Source organism: Plecotus auritus (assembly GCF_963455305.1).
Source record: "Plecotus auritus genome assembly, chromosome: 11".
NCBI lineage: Eukaryota > Metazoa > Chordata > Mammalia > Chiroptera > Vespertilionidae > Plecotus > Plecotus auritus.
The window spans coordinates 7690767-7703543 of record NC_137777.1 but is presented as its reverse complement, the minus strand read 5'-3'; the positions used below and the strand labels follow the sequence as shown (position 1 = coordinate 7703543).

Below are 12777 nucleotides of genomic sequence, written 5' to 3'. Positions count from 1 at the left end.
CTTTGTCAAAGGATTTGTAACTGGATTACTAATTTTTTTTCCTGTATATAGTTGTCTGCATTGAACGTAAGTTATCTTATTTTCATGGTGTTCAATCTCATGATTGATACTAAAAACTAGTTATTTATCTACTGATCTACTCACCCCTGAAAGTTGCTCAGACAGCTCTCATCAATATACAAGAGTCCACTGCTTTTTGGAAGGGCACATTTTGTTTTTGGCTTAGCATTCTGAAGAGAGATCATGTGAATAAGAAGTGAAATATAGAGTGCTCATTTGCATGGTGGGTGAACTAGTGAGTGAGCATATGTACTTTTAATGTCAGGAACTCAGTAACCAATTTCTTTCCTTAACTGTGAAATTAAGTCCTGACTAAGAATCTAAGTTCTCCTTTGAATCAATTACGTGTGAAATTCTAAATATAGGTGTCATTATCTCTTGTTTTCCCATTCTTTAAGCAATCTGAAAAGGGCCTACTTGTTATTATAAAAAATGCATTAAGCAAACTGAAGGAGAAGATCCATTTGATAGAATATCATTCTCATTTATTTTTGTTTCCTTAAGTAGGTACCAGGTTATTTTTTTATTTTTGAACATGTGTCATACAGTCATCACTCAAGTATTTATTTAATTAGTGTCTAGTAATATAGAGTTTTATTTTTTTATTTATTTATTTTAAAAATATATTTTATCCATTTTTTACAGAAAGGAAGGGAGAGGGACAGAGAGCCAGAAACATCGATGAGAGAGAAACATCGATCAGCTGCCTCCTGCACACCTCCTACCGGGGATGTGCCCGCAACCAAGGCACATACCCCTGACCGGAACCGAACCCGGGACCCTCCAGTCCACAGGCCAACGCTCCATCCACTGAGCCAAACCAGTCAGGGCTAGAGTTTTATTTTTTAATATACAACTATTATACTCACTATTCCACTCCTTAATTTACTTGCTGTAGCCCATACTGTGGATAGACAGATAAGGTGTAAAGTTGCTATTGTGGAGCTCATGTTTGATCTAACAGAATGGTACCACTGTACGGTGCACTGTATCCTCCTTACCCATCATGCAGTGTGCTTTGTATGTATGCTAAGGTGTGCTAAGTGTTCTTTGTATGACACACAAAATACCCATCCATGTGGCATGCTAGGTAACCATTGAATAGTGTGCTAAGTGTCCAGACTCTTCTGTGGTGTGCCACCATGCAGCATGCAAAATACCTCGTCTGTGGTGTCCTAAGTTCTCTGTATGCTGTGCTCAGTGCCCATTATATGACATGCTAAGCATCAAATATAAAGTATACAGGTGCTAAATTTACAAACAAAATACTAGCAAATCAAATACAACAATACATTACAAAGATGATGCATCACCATCCAGTGGGGTTTATTTTAGAGCCACAAGGATGGTTCAACGTATGCAAATTGAACAATGTAATGCACTAATCTATAGTAATAAAAGCGTAATATGCTAATTAGACCGGACAGCTGAACAACCTTCCGGACAACCTTCCGGATGAAGCTGGGGCTGTGTGGGCCGAGGCAGCCACCGGGACTGCGAGGGCCGAGGCAGCCACCGCGGCTGCGAGGGCTAAGCCCATTGCATGAATTTCATGCATCAGGCCTCTAGTTTAAAATAATAAAGGATGAAAATCTTACGATGACATCAATAGATGCAGAAAAAGCATTTGACAAAATACAACATGTATTTTTGATTAAAACAATCAGTGAAATGTATATAGAAGGAAACATCAAACATCAGTTGTCAATAAAGGCTTTGTATGACCAGCTGTCAGCTAATATCATACTCAATGATGAGAAGCTACAAGCTTTTCCTCTACCCTGAGGAACAGGATGAGGATATCCACTCTCGCCACTGGTATTCAACATAGTGCTGGAAGTCCTAGCCAGAACAGTCAGGCAAGAGAGAACATGCGAAGCAAAGTAAGTCAGACAGAGAACGTCAACTCACAATATTACTTCACTCATCTGTGGGATGGAAAACTGAATGCAACAAATGCTGATTTGTTGTAAACTTTTTTGACTTAAAGTGTATATATTTTTTCTGATAGTAGTATTATTTTGTCACCCCTTTACTTTCTAGCTCTTTGTGTCTTTTGATCTTACGTTAGTCTCTTGTAGACAGCACAGAGCTGAATTAGACATTTAAAATTTTTCTACCAATCTCTGTCCTTTTATTGGAAGAGTTCAATTCACTTGCATTTAAAGTAAATACTGTGAAGAGACTTATTTTCATCATTTTCTGAGTGGGCAAAATAGGTTTATAGTTTATTCTCATATTATTATTTTTTAATTATTGTATTATTTTCCAAAAGAACAATAGTAACTCTACTTTTTGCCCACTCCTTTATGCCTCGTAGGATTTTTTGGATTACTTACATTACTTTCTGCTTTTGTGTTTGGTTTATATTCTGTAGTGAAACATTTAAATGTTTTTTCTTCATAGAATTTATGTGTATTCTCTAGCTATTTTATTTGTGATTAGCATGGAGATCACATTTAACATTCTATAGTTATGACACTCTAATTTGAATTTATACTAACTTAACTTCAGTAACAAACAAAAAAATCTGCTTCTTTATACCTTTGCCTCATCTACTTTTGGTTGTTGATATCACAAAATTACATCTTTGCATATATAATGCCCCAGAAATAAACTAATAATTATTTTAAATGCATTAGCCTCTTAAATTAGGCAAAAAACAAAATGTGGATTTATGGACCAAAGTTACAATATTACTATCTTTTAGACAAATAATTTAAAAATGTATTAGTCTCTTAAATAATGTAAACAACAAAAATGGAGTTACATGCTATAGTTGCAATAATACAAACTTTTATAATTCCCCATGTATTTATCTTTATTGAGAATTTTATTTTTATATAACTTCAAGTTTTTGTCTAATCTTCTTTCATTTTACTTTGCAGAACTCCTTTGATCATTTTGTTCTGGGCAAATCTAGGAGTTATAACTGCCTTAACTTTTGCTTTCATCTGAATGCCTTAATTTTCCCCATCACTTAATTGATTCATAATTCTGAATTCTCTTTTTAAAATTTAAATTCTCCATTGTTTAAAGTATTACGTAAGTCTCCCTCCCCCATTAATTCTGAATTCTTAAGCTTTTCCATGAAAAACAACCTTAATCACATGGAGGGGTCCCAAGGCTGCAACTGCAGTGCTGGCCAGGCAGTGTTCTCCTACAGAGCTCGGGGTCTTTCACGGGGTTCATTTAGGCCAGTGGTCAGCAAACTCATTAGCCAAAGAGCCAACAGCACAACGATTGAAATTTCTTTTGAGAGCCAAATTTTTTAAACTTAGGGAGAAACCAAGATGGCGGCATAGGTAAACACCTAAACTGCTGCCTCGCACAACAATATCAAAACTACAACTAAAAGATAAAATGGACACCATCCAGAACCACAGGAAAGCTGACTGAGTGGAAATTCTACAATTAGAAGAAAAGAGGAAAGCACATTGAGACTCAGAGGAGCTATAAAAGGCTGAGGTACAGAGGCTCACACGTGGAGAGGATGGGCAGCTGTGTGCATGGGTGGCTGAGTGCGCGGCTGGCTTTCTAAAGCGGGAGGGAGAAGGAAACTCCCGACTGCGCTGAACTCCAGTTCTGGGCAAGTTTCTGGGAATCCCGACTCATTCAGGGAGAAACTGGACTGTCTGGCAGCGGGTGAAACTCCAGGGTGGCTTTCTCTCAGAGGTGCTTGCAGCGATTATCGAGGGACACTGAGACCCAGGGGCCTCATAGGGTAGGGCTGATGGGAAACCAAGGCTGTCTACTCTGCCCTGAAACTCCACCCCATCCAAGCTGAGCACAGAGGCTTTTGCAATTTTGCAAGTCTCGTCTCATAAGGCTGTCTTCAGCACAGAAGTTTTCCTGGCGTAGACTCAGCTGATCCTCACAGCCAATTGGCCTGAAGGTCAATTCCTCCCAGTGATACCGACAACAATCAAGACTTAACTACAACAAGGCTGAGCACACAGCCCACAAAGGGGTGCACCAAGAGTGTCCACCTCAGGTAACTGGGGAGGCTGAGCCACTGTGCCCTAAAGGACACCTACCACACAAAGCTACTCTACCAACTCAGGGAAGCAGCGAAAATGTGGAGACAAAGAAACAGATCACAAATGAAAGAAATGGAGGAAAGCAAATGACAGGATATAGAGTTCAAAACCCCGGTTATAAGGTTTTTCAAGAATTTCCTAGAAAAGGCCGATAAATTTAATGAGACCCTCGAGGATATGAAAAAGGCCCAACTAGAAATTAAACATACACTGACTGAAATAAAAAATATTATACAGCAACCTAACAGCAGACTAGAGGACCGCAAGAATCAAGTCAAAGATTTGAAATACAAAGAAGCAAAAAACACTCAACCAGAAAAGCAAAAAGCAAAAAGAATCCAAAAATTTGAAGATAGTGTAAGGAGCCTCTGGGACAACCTCAAGCGTACCAACATCAGAATTATGGGGGTGCCAGAAGAAGAGAGAGAGCAAGATACTGAAAACCTATTGGAAGAAATAATGACCAAAAACTTCCCCCACCTGGTGAAAGAAATAGACTTACAATCCAGGAAGCGCACAGAACCCCAAATAAAAGGAATCCAAAGAGGACCACACCAAGACACATCATAATTAAAATGCCAAGGACAAAAGACAAAGAGAGAATATTAAAAGCAGCAAGAGAAAAACAGTTAATTACCTACAAAGGAGCACCCTTACGACTGTCAGCTGATTTCTCAACAGAAACTATGCAGGCCAGACGGGAGTGGCAAGAAATATTCAAAGTGATGAATAGCAAGAACCTACAACCAAGATTACTCTACCCAGCAAAGCTATCATTCAGAATTGAAGGGCAGATAAAGAGCTTCACAGATAAGAAAAAGCTAAAGGAGTTCATCACCACCAAACCAGTATTCTATGAAATGCTGAAAGGTGTTCTTTAAGAAGAGGAAGAAGAAGAAGAAGAAGAAAAAGGTAAAGATAAAAATTATGAACAACTAATACATGTCTATCAACAAGTGAATCTAAAAATCAAGTGAATTAAAAATCTGATGAACAGAATAAACTGGTGGATATAATAGAATCAGGGGCAGAAAGGAGTGGACTGACAATTCTCGGGGGGAAAGGGGTATGGGAGGTGTGGGAAGAGACTGGACAAAAAGCGTACACCTATGGATGAGGACAGTGCGGGGGAGGTAAGGGCAGAGGGTGGGGTGGGAACCCGGTGGAGGGGAGCTATGGGGGCGAAAAAGAGGAACAATTGTAATAATCTGAACAATTAAGATTTAAATTTAAAAAAATTTTTTTAAACTTAAACTTCTTCTAACGCCACCTCTTCAAAATAGACTCACCCAGGCCGTGGTATTTTGTGGAAGAGCCACACTCAAGGGGCCGAAGAGCCGCATGTGCCTCGCGAGCCGCAGTTTGCTGACCACTGAAGCCATTGGTGGAATCCGGTTGTTTGTGTTTGTAGCACTGATTTTCCTCTTTTCGTATTGTATGCCAGCCACTGGTTGCTCTGATCTCCTAGCAGCGCTTTCTAAAGGACATAGTGTGTGGCCATCTCCCAACAAAGCCGCTTCTTCAAACCCAGCAGGACCATCTGTCTCAGTTGGAATCTCCTTCCCTTTGTAAGAGCTCCCACTTGACCATGTCTGACTACTCAAGAGAATCACCCTCAAATTGGTTTATCCAACATTAACTGATTTGGGAGGTTACAGCTGCAAAATCCCTTCACCTTTGTCATTTAATGGGACCTTATCCTAGTCACAAGCTCAGCCCATAGTCACAGAAGGGGATAATACAGAGAGTCCACCAGGGGTCAGGAATCTCGGAGCCATTCCTGAATTATTTTACCACCGCCCAGAAGCTAATGTTCTAGTTTAGGGTTCCCAACTTGGCTAAGGTTCAGAGTTCTCTGGGGAGCGTATTAAAAGGCCATATTGATAGGCCTCTGAATAAATCTGAATCAGAGTCAGAATTAGAATGTGCTTACTGAGTCCGATCTGAGTCTTTGATGAGTTACACAGGTACCCTCCTATGCAGCCCGCTGTGTGCCTCTGGAAATTCTCTGGATAACCACTGTTCTCTTAAACATGATGTCTCACTTGGTTATTATTTTATTAAAGTATAAGAGTAGTTTCAAGACTACAATTGAGTTTATAACATAGATTATATAAATGTGATCATTAAACATTAAGTGGCAAAGGCAGAAACATTATTCTAACCTTTAGAAATAGCAATCTGTTGCTTAGCCTTGATTTATAGAGGTCAGCCCCTCTCCCGCAGTATAAAACTGAGTTAATAGCTATGTCTCATTAAAAATAGTAATCACTTTTTGGCCTCAAACATGAGGTGATTGCTCACAAGGAAGGTTTTTAAATATTATCGATAATTTAAACTTGGCGTTGTTCTAAAGGCTAAAGTATTGGTAGTTTAGATCTGAATGCAACTACTGGCACATACAATTTTGGGCAAATTATCTAATATCCTTTTGTACTTTTTTTTTTTTAAAGACAATTTTCCCAAACTGTGTTCTGCAGAAATTAGTTTTATGACATTAGCCATTTAGGGAATACTTATTATATTATTTCATCCTCTTGATGATCCACAAGGTTTTAAGTTACTCCTAAAAATCGACAAGAAATGTGGTAAAATTATATGCGATGTAAGTGTAAATGGATGCGTGTCTCCTTATGGATGAAATGGGTACATTTCAGTATATAGATTGTATTGCATCTATTTGGAATGTTTGCAAGACCTCTTATTTTTGTTTTCTGTTTCTAGACGATTCTCCAGAATGTTGTGATTGCCAGAGGAGTGACTTCTGATCAAAGAAAAATACTGCTCCCCCTACACTCAAGTAAGATCATTACTTTTCAATATGCCGTTGTGAGTAAATTAATGAAAAAAAATACCTCTTTCTCTACATTTTAATAAACAAGTAATTTTCTTCAATATTAAACTTTATGAAGCCTCTTTATCTGTTCTAGAACAATATCAAACTTAAAATCTCCTGGTGTGGGGAGGGTAGCAATATTTCAAATGCATGCCGGTGTTTATTATTTAGACTCTATTTGGACATATCTTCCTACCACATTTATTTAAAGAACTATATTGAATTTTTTGTAACTTTAATGAGCATCATTCAGAGGAATGAAAATTAATCAATTTTCAAAAGCTTACTTTATGATAAGGGTTCCATGAGTGAGCGCTGAACTACTGGAGAAAGGGTAGATAGGTAATAATCGAAAGGGGGGCCTTGGCAGTGTTTCTTTTTTTAAAAAAAAAATATTTTCATTGATTTCAGAGAGGAAGGGTGAGGGAGAGAGAGAGAGAGAAACATCAATGATGAGAGAGAATCATTGATTGGCTGCTTCCTGTATGCTCCCTATTGGGGATCGAGCCCGCAACCCGGGCATGTGCCCTTGGCCAGAATTGATCTTGGGACCCTTCAGTCCACAGGCCGAGGCTCTATCCACTGAGCCAAACCGGCTAGGGTGGCAAAGTGTTTCTTAAAATGCTTTATGACAGTCGAGCCTAGGGGACTATCACATCCTCTTTTGTTTATTCAGAACAAAGGATGAAAGTGTGAAATTATAAAAGAAATTCAATATTACTGCAGAAAATGAGTGTGAGTCAGTATAGGCAAATCAGTTAGAAGATGAATATCGTCTGTGACATTGGTGCTAAGATGAGTGTTCCTTTTGGAAGGATTCAAACTGTATTTGCTCTAAAGACCAGAACCTGGCTGCCAAAGTTTTGGCATAAAATCACTAAATCTACTTTCATAATAAATTGTTGCAGTATTTCTTAGTTTTTATTTGCTGGCAGAACAGGGATTTCCAAAGTGGTTTTAGTGAGAATCATGAAACTCATTACCATCTATTATGCTTAAATGAATGCTAACACTTAAAAGTGTATTACGTACATATTGTTTTATTAAATCATATTTCAATGTAATACAAAAATGACAAGCATTCTTCAGAATGTTTATCTGTGTGTTGTAAAAATCACAGAATTGTAAGGCTCCATGCATCCTTGCCGGAAATTTGTTATTGGATTTCCTTGACTGTCTTCTCAAAGATTATGGCAAAGGTGATGACATTTAAGATTACAAACCATTAGGTCTACATTTGTTCTTCTTATTAGATGTTGTTAGACCATGGAAGCCATGTTGTGTTACATGTGTCATAATCACACCCAGAGAGTGATGGGTTGCTAATAAATTTATTGTTCTTTCCTCAACAAATTGTGATTCCTACCCACCTGAACCCAGGTACATTTTCCCTCATCATTAAATTAAACACTGTTTTCTCATTATTTGAATAATCAGAAAATCCTAATGCATAGTTTTCTAGGAAGCAGCAAGAACACATTCTAGCACACCAGAAAATACTGGGTTATTGCCAATGTTTTAGAATAATTTTTCATAACGAGGCCTCTATAGAGTTATACCTTTCCTTCAATTAAAATGCCGTAGAGAAGCTTGATAGATAATGGAGAGAGGAAAATAGCCTATTTTTAAAATTGAAACAGGGGTGAGTGCTCTAGAATGACCAATTCTCTCTACCATTGCCTTTCCTTGTCTCTGCATCTATTCCTCATTCCCCCAACCATTCGAACTTGATGGATATTTCTGTTTCCTGAAACCCTGTGATTCCTTGGTTTCTCAGCCTTTCATTTTGAAGCCCATAAGAAGGAGTTAACCAAACAGAGACAGGGAGCAAGCTCTGTAGGTGGAAACTACCCAAATTATGATGTTCTAGCCATAAATGGCGGCGTTATTGCTCTGCAAGAGATGGTCATTTATTACCTACTTAGACTTTCCCAGTATCACATGCTGCTCCGTATCCTTTCACTTCATCATTGTGTAAGTATCCTATACTGTAAAGCCCTGACAGAGTTCCAATGAAGGTGACATATAAATGAAGAAAGAGAGAAATCCATTTGTAGGGAGAGTAATGACAATTCATCTGAGAGTGACTGTTTTCATCCTCAAAGTACCTTCTTCTACAATCACAAAGAATAAATATTTTTTATTGAAATATATCTGGATGCATTTCAAACATTTTCCCCTCTTCTTAGGTATATATCATTTCTTCCCATTTTTTTTTTTTAAGAATTCAACATACTTTCTGGAGAAGCAAGAAATTTGAATTGATATTCTTTTGAGAGAAGATAAAGAGGAGGAATAGTAAACAGTCTTAAAACACATAGCCTACTATTTTCTGATACTTTGAAATAAGAAATATTTTAAAACTACATGCTTTAGCATGCACTGTTAGTGGGTTTTTATAGTCTCTCCCCTGACCTGTAGAATTTTACTTATGCCTCCTCGTGGTTTATTCATGATCACATTTGAATACATTTAAAGCTAGACTGCTTCATACTCAAGTGGAAAATTTCCTATGAACAAGAGCAAACTGGGTCTATTGTGTGAGCAGATGTCCTAGCTGCATTGCTTGCCACTGCTTTGTGCTTGCTGACCTCCATGCTTGGCTAGAGGACAGCTCTGTCTTCCTGGGCATTTTTTTTTTTATTGCCAGAACAAAATCACTGCAATAGAAATACTTGATATTTGAACAGGTAAATTTAATGCTGTTGCTGCTTTTCTGTGCTTTGAGGATGTTCGAGGCATCTGACCTTGCACTTTGATGAGTCTTTTCATGGTCTGTCCCCTCTTTGTGTTACACATTGCGCCTATCCACAGGATGCAGCTTCTGTTGGCCCATTTGCCTCCAGAATTGTTCATCAGATTCCCAGTATTTTCAGGCATGTTTGAGATGGGAGAGCCCCCGGCTGCATTGATAAAACATTTATTTTGGTTCGAGAGTGTGGAGTAGGTAAAAACTGTGCTTGCCTCCTCCCCAGAACATAGACATCAAAATTACAGCTGAACTACATAATAACTATCATTGAGAACTGCCTGCAAGCTTACTGAACAGAGTACTATAACTAAGGATGTACAAGAGAGGCCATGTCAAGACTGTGAGGAGGGATGCAGACATGGAACAAGCTGGTCCCACCCCAACACGTGGCAGTTAAAAATCCTGAGGGATATCTTGGCTGCAGAGGTCCCCCTGAGGAGACAAGGGCGTTAGCCCCACACCATGCTCCCTACCTCAGGGTTTCAATGCTGGAAAGAGAAGTCAGCATAACTTTTGGCTGTGAAAACCATTGGGGATTATGGCTGAGTGAGACAGAGGGCTGCTGGAGACCCAGGCAGTTCCTCTTAAAGGGACCACACACAGACTTACTTGCTGATAGACTAGCCTTGCTCTGGGGCAGCAGCTCAAAACGCACACAGGTATATACAGAAGAGGAACTGAATTGTATGACTTCAGGGTGAGGGCAGCGGGGAGGTAACTTTCTCCTAGACAGAATTGCAGGCAGAAGTAATTGTTCCTTGGTTGAGTTCTCGCCCCACCCCCAGCCTGCAGGAGTAGGCAGGCACCATATCTGAATCTCCATCGACTTAACCAGCACTGTTCACCTTGCCTCACCCAATTTGTGAGCCCAACCTATGATGCTTCCAGTGGTTTTTCCATACAAACATCACATCTTGGTTTGGCTGAAATCTCCCAAAGTTTCACAAGCCCCACGTAGGGAGGGTGTGTCTCAGTATGCTTGATACATTTTTCTAAGTAGCCCCAAGCCCTAAGACCAGTGGCAGCCAGTCTCAGTCCCAGCACAAGTGGCAACTATCTGTAGATCACTTTGTAGCTCATACAGGGATGGGCCTAAGCAGTGGCTGATCTTGGTCCACCTAGAGACCCTCTCAAAAGGCTCAAGAATCAACATACCCGGTGGCCAGCTTCAGACTCTACTAGATACTACCCCTCATCAGTTCCACATATAACACACCCAAAGAGCATATTCAGCAGGCCCAAGAGCCATGCTTCAGTGAATCTTGTTCAGTAGAATCAGACCCTACACAGCAGCTTCTCTGTTGTAGTCATGGCCAGTCCTTCTAGCCAATCAGCATGAGGGTCATTCCTTCCCATTGACATGCCAACAGAACTCAAAGCTCAACTACAACAGCAGGGTATACACGGTCCACATTGGAGGCTATACCTGGAGTGTCCAGCTCTGGTGAACAAAGAGGCTGTGCTACTGGGCCCTACAGGACATCTACTAGCTTAGGCAACTCTACCAAGCCCCAGAGATGCAGGAGCTCTATCTGATACATTGAAACATACAGGGAGGTTGTCAAAATGAAGAGACAGCGAAACATATCTCAAATAAAAGAACAGAATAATACATCAGAAAAAGACTAAATGAAATGGAGACAAGCATTCTACCAGATGCAGATTTCAAAACACTGGTTGTAAGGATGGTCAATTAACTTAGGGGAAGAATTGTTGGTCTCAGTGAGAATTACAATAAAGAGATAGGAAACATAAAAATGGAGATAAAAAACATAAAAAAGAACCAGTCAGAAATAAAGAAGAGAATCACTAAAATGAAAACTACATTAAAGAATAGATGAAGTAGAGGAACAAATCAGCATTTTGGAAGACAAAGTAGCAGGAAACCTCCAATTAGAACAGCAAAAAGGAAAAAAATAATCGAAAAATGAATATAATTTCAAGAACCTCTGGGACTTCAAGCATACCAACATTCACATCACAGGGGTCTCAGAAGGAGGAGAGAAAGAGCAAGGAATTGAAACGCTATTTGAAGAAATAATGCCAAAAAAATTCCCAACCCTGGTGAAGGAAGTAGACATAAAAGTTCAGGAAGCACAGAGTTCCAAACCCGATTAACTCAAAAGAGCCTCACATCAAGACACATCATAATTTAAATGTCAAAGTTAAAGGCAAAGAGAGAATCCTAAAAGCAGCAAGAGAAAAGCAGTTAGTTACCTACAAGGGAACTTCCATAAGGCTGTCAGCTGAATTTTACAGGCCAGAGGGATTGGCACAATATTTTCTTAGTGATGACAAGCATGGACCTGCAACCAAAATTACACAACTCAGCAAAGCTATCATTTAGAATTGAAGGGCAGATAAAGAACTTCCCAGATAAGAAAAAGCTAAGGTAGTTTGTCACCACCAAATCAACATTCAAGAAATGTTAAATGGGCCCTGACCGGTTTGGCTCAGTGGATAGAGCGTCGGCCTGCGGACTGAAGGGTCCCAGGTTCGATTCCGGTCAAGGGCATGTACCTTGGTTGCGGGCACATCCCCAGTAGGGGGTGTGCAAGAGGCAGCTGATCGATGTTTCTCTCTCATCGATGTTTCTAACTCTCTATCCCGCTCCCTTCCTCTCTGTAAAAAATCAATAAAATATATTTTTTAAAAAAAGAAAAGAAATGTTAAATGGACTTCTTTAACAAGGTGAAAAAACAAAAAGAAAGAAAATATCAACAACATGAATAATAAAATGGCAAAAACTACATACCTATCAATAAATACTTTAAATGTAAATGGATTAAATGCCACAAACAAAAGACATAGAGTGGCTGAACAGATAAGAAAACAAGACCCGTACATACGCTGCCTTCAAGAGACCCACTTCAGATCAAAGGGAAGGGAAACTATATTTCATGCAAATGGAACAAAGAAACAAACAAAAAAAGTTGGCGTCTAATTCTGTGAGACAAAATAGACTTTAAAACAAAGCCTATAACAAGAAACTAAGAAGGACTCATCAATTACACTTCTGGGTATTTAATTTGAAAAGACATACGCATTCATGTTTATTGCAGCATTTTTTACAATGGGCCAAGATATGG

The 12777-nt window shown here is 39.2% G+C and overlaps 1 protein-coding gene across 8 annotated transcripts in view; it reads left to right on the top strand.

Annotated features, from left to right (window-relative positions):
* Nucleotides 1–12777, top strand: part of SNTG1 (syntrophin gamma 1) — a 121275-nt gene that overhangs the window by 36512 nt on the left and 71986 nt on the right. For all 8 annotated transcript variants that reach the window (XM_080647249.1, XM_080647253.1, XM_080647252.1 and 5 more), the window contains one exon: nucleotides 6825–6900. Coding sequence is in view for 3 of the 8 variants with exons in the window: in XM_080647248.1 (XP_080503374.1) it covers nucleotides 6825–6900 (76 nt within the window). In the remaining 5 variants the exon portion in view is untranslated. The remainder of the gene's footprint in view (nucleotides 1–6824; nucleotides 6901–12777) is intronic.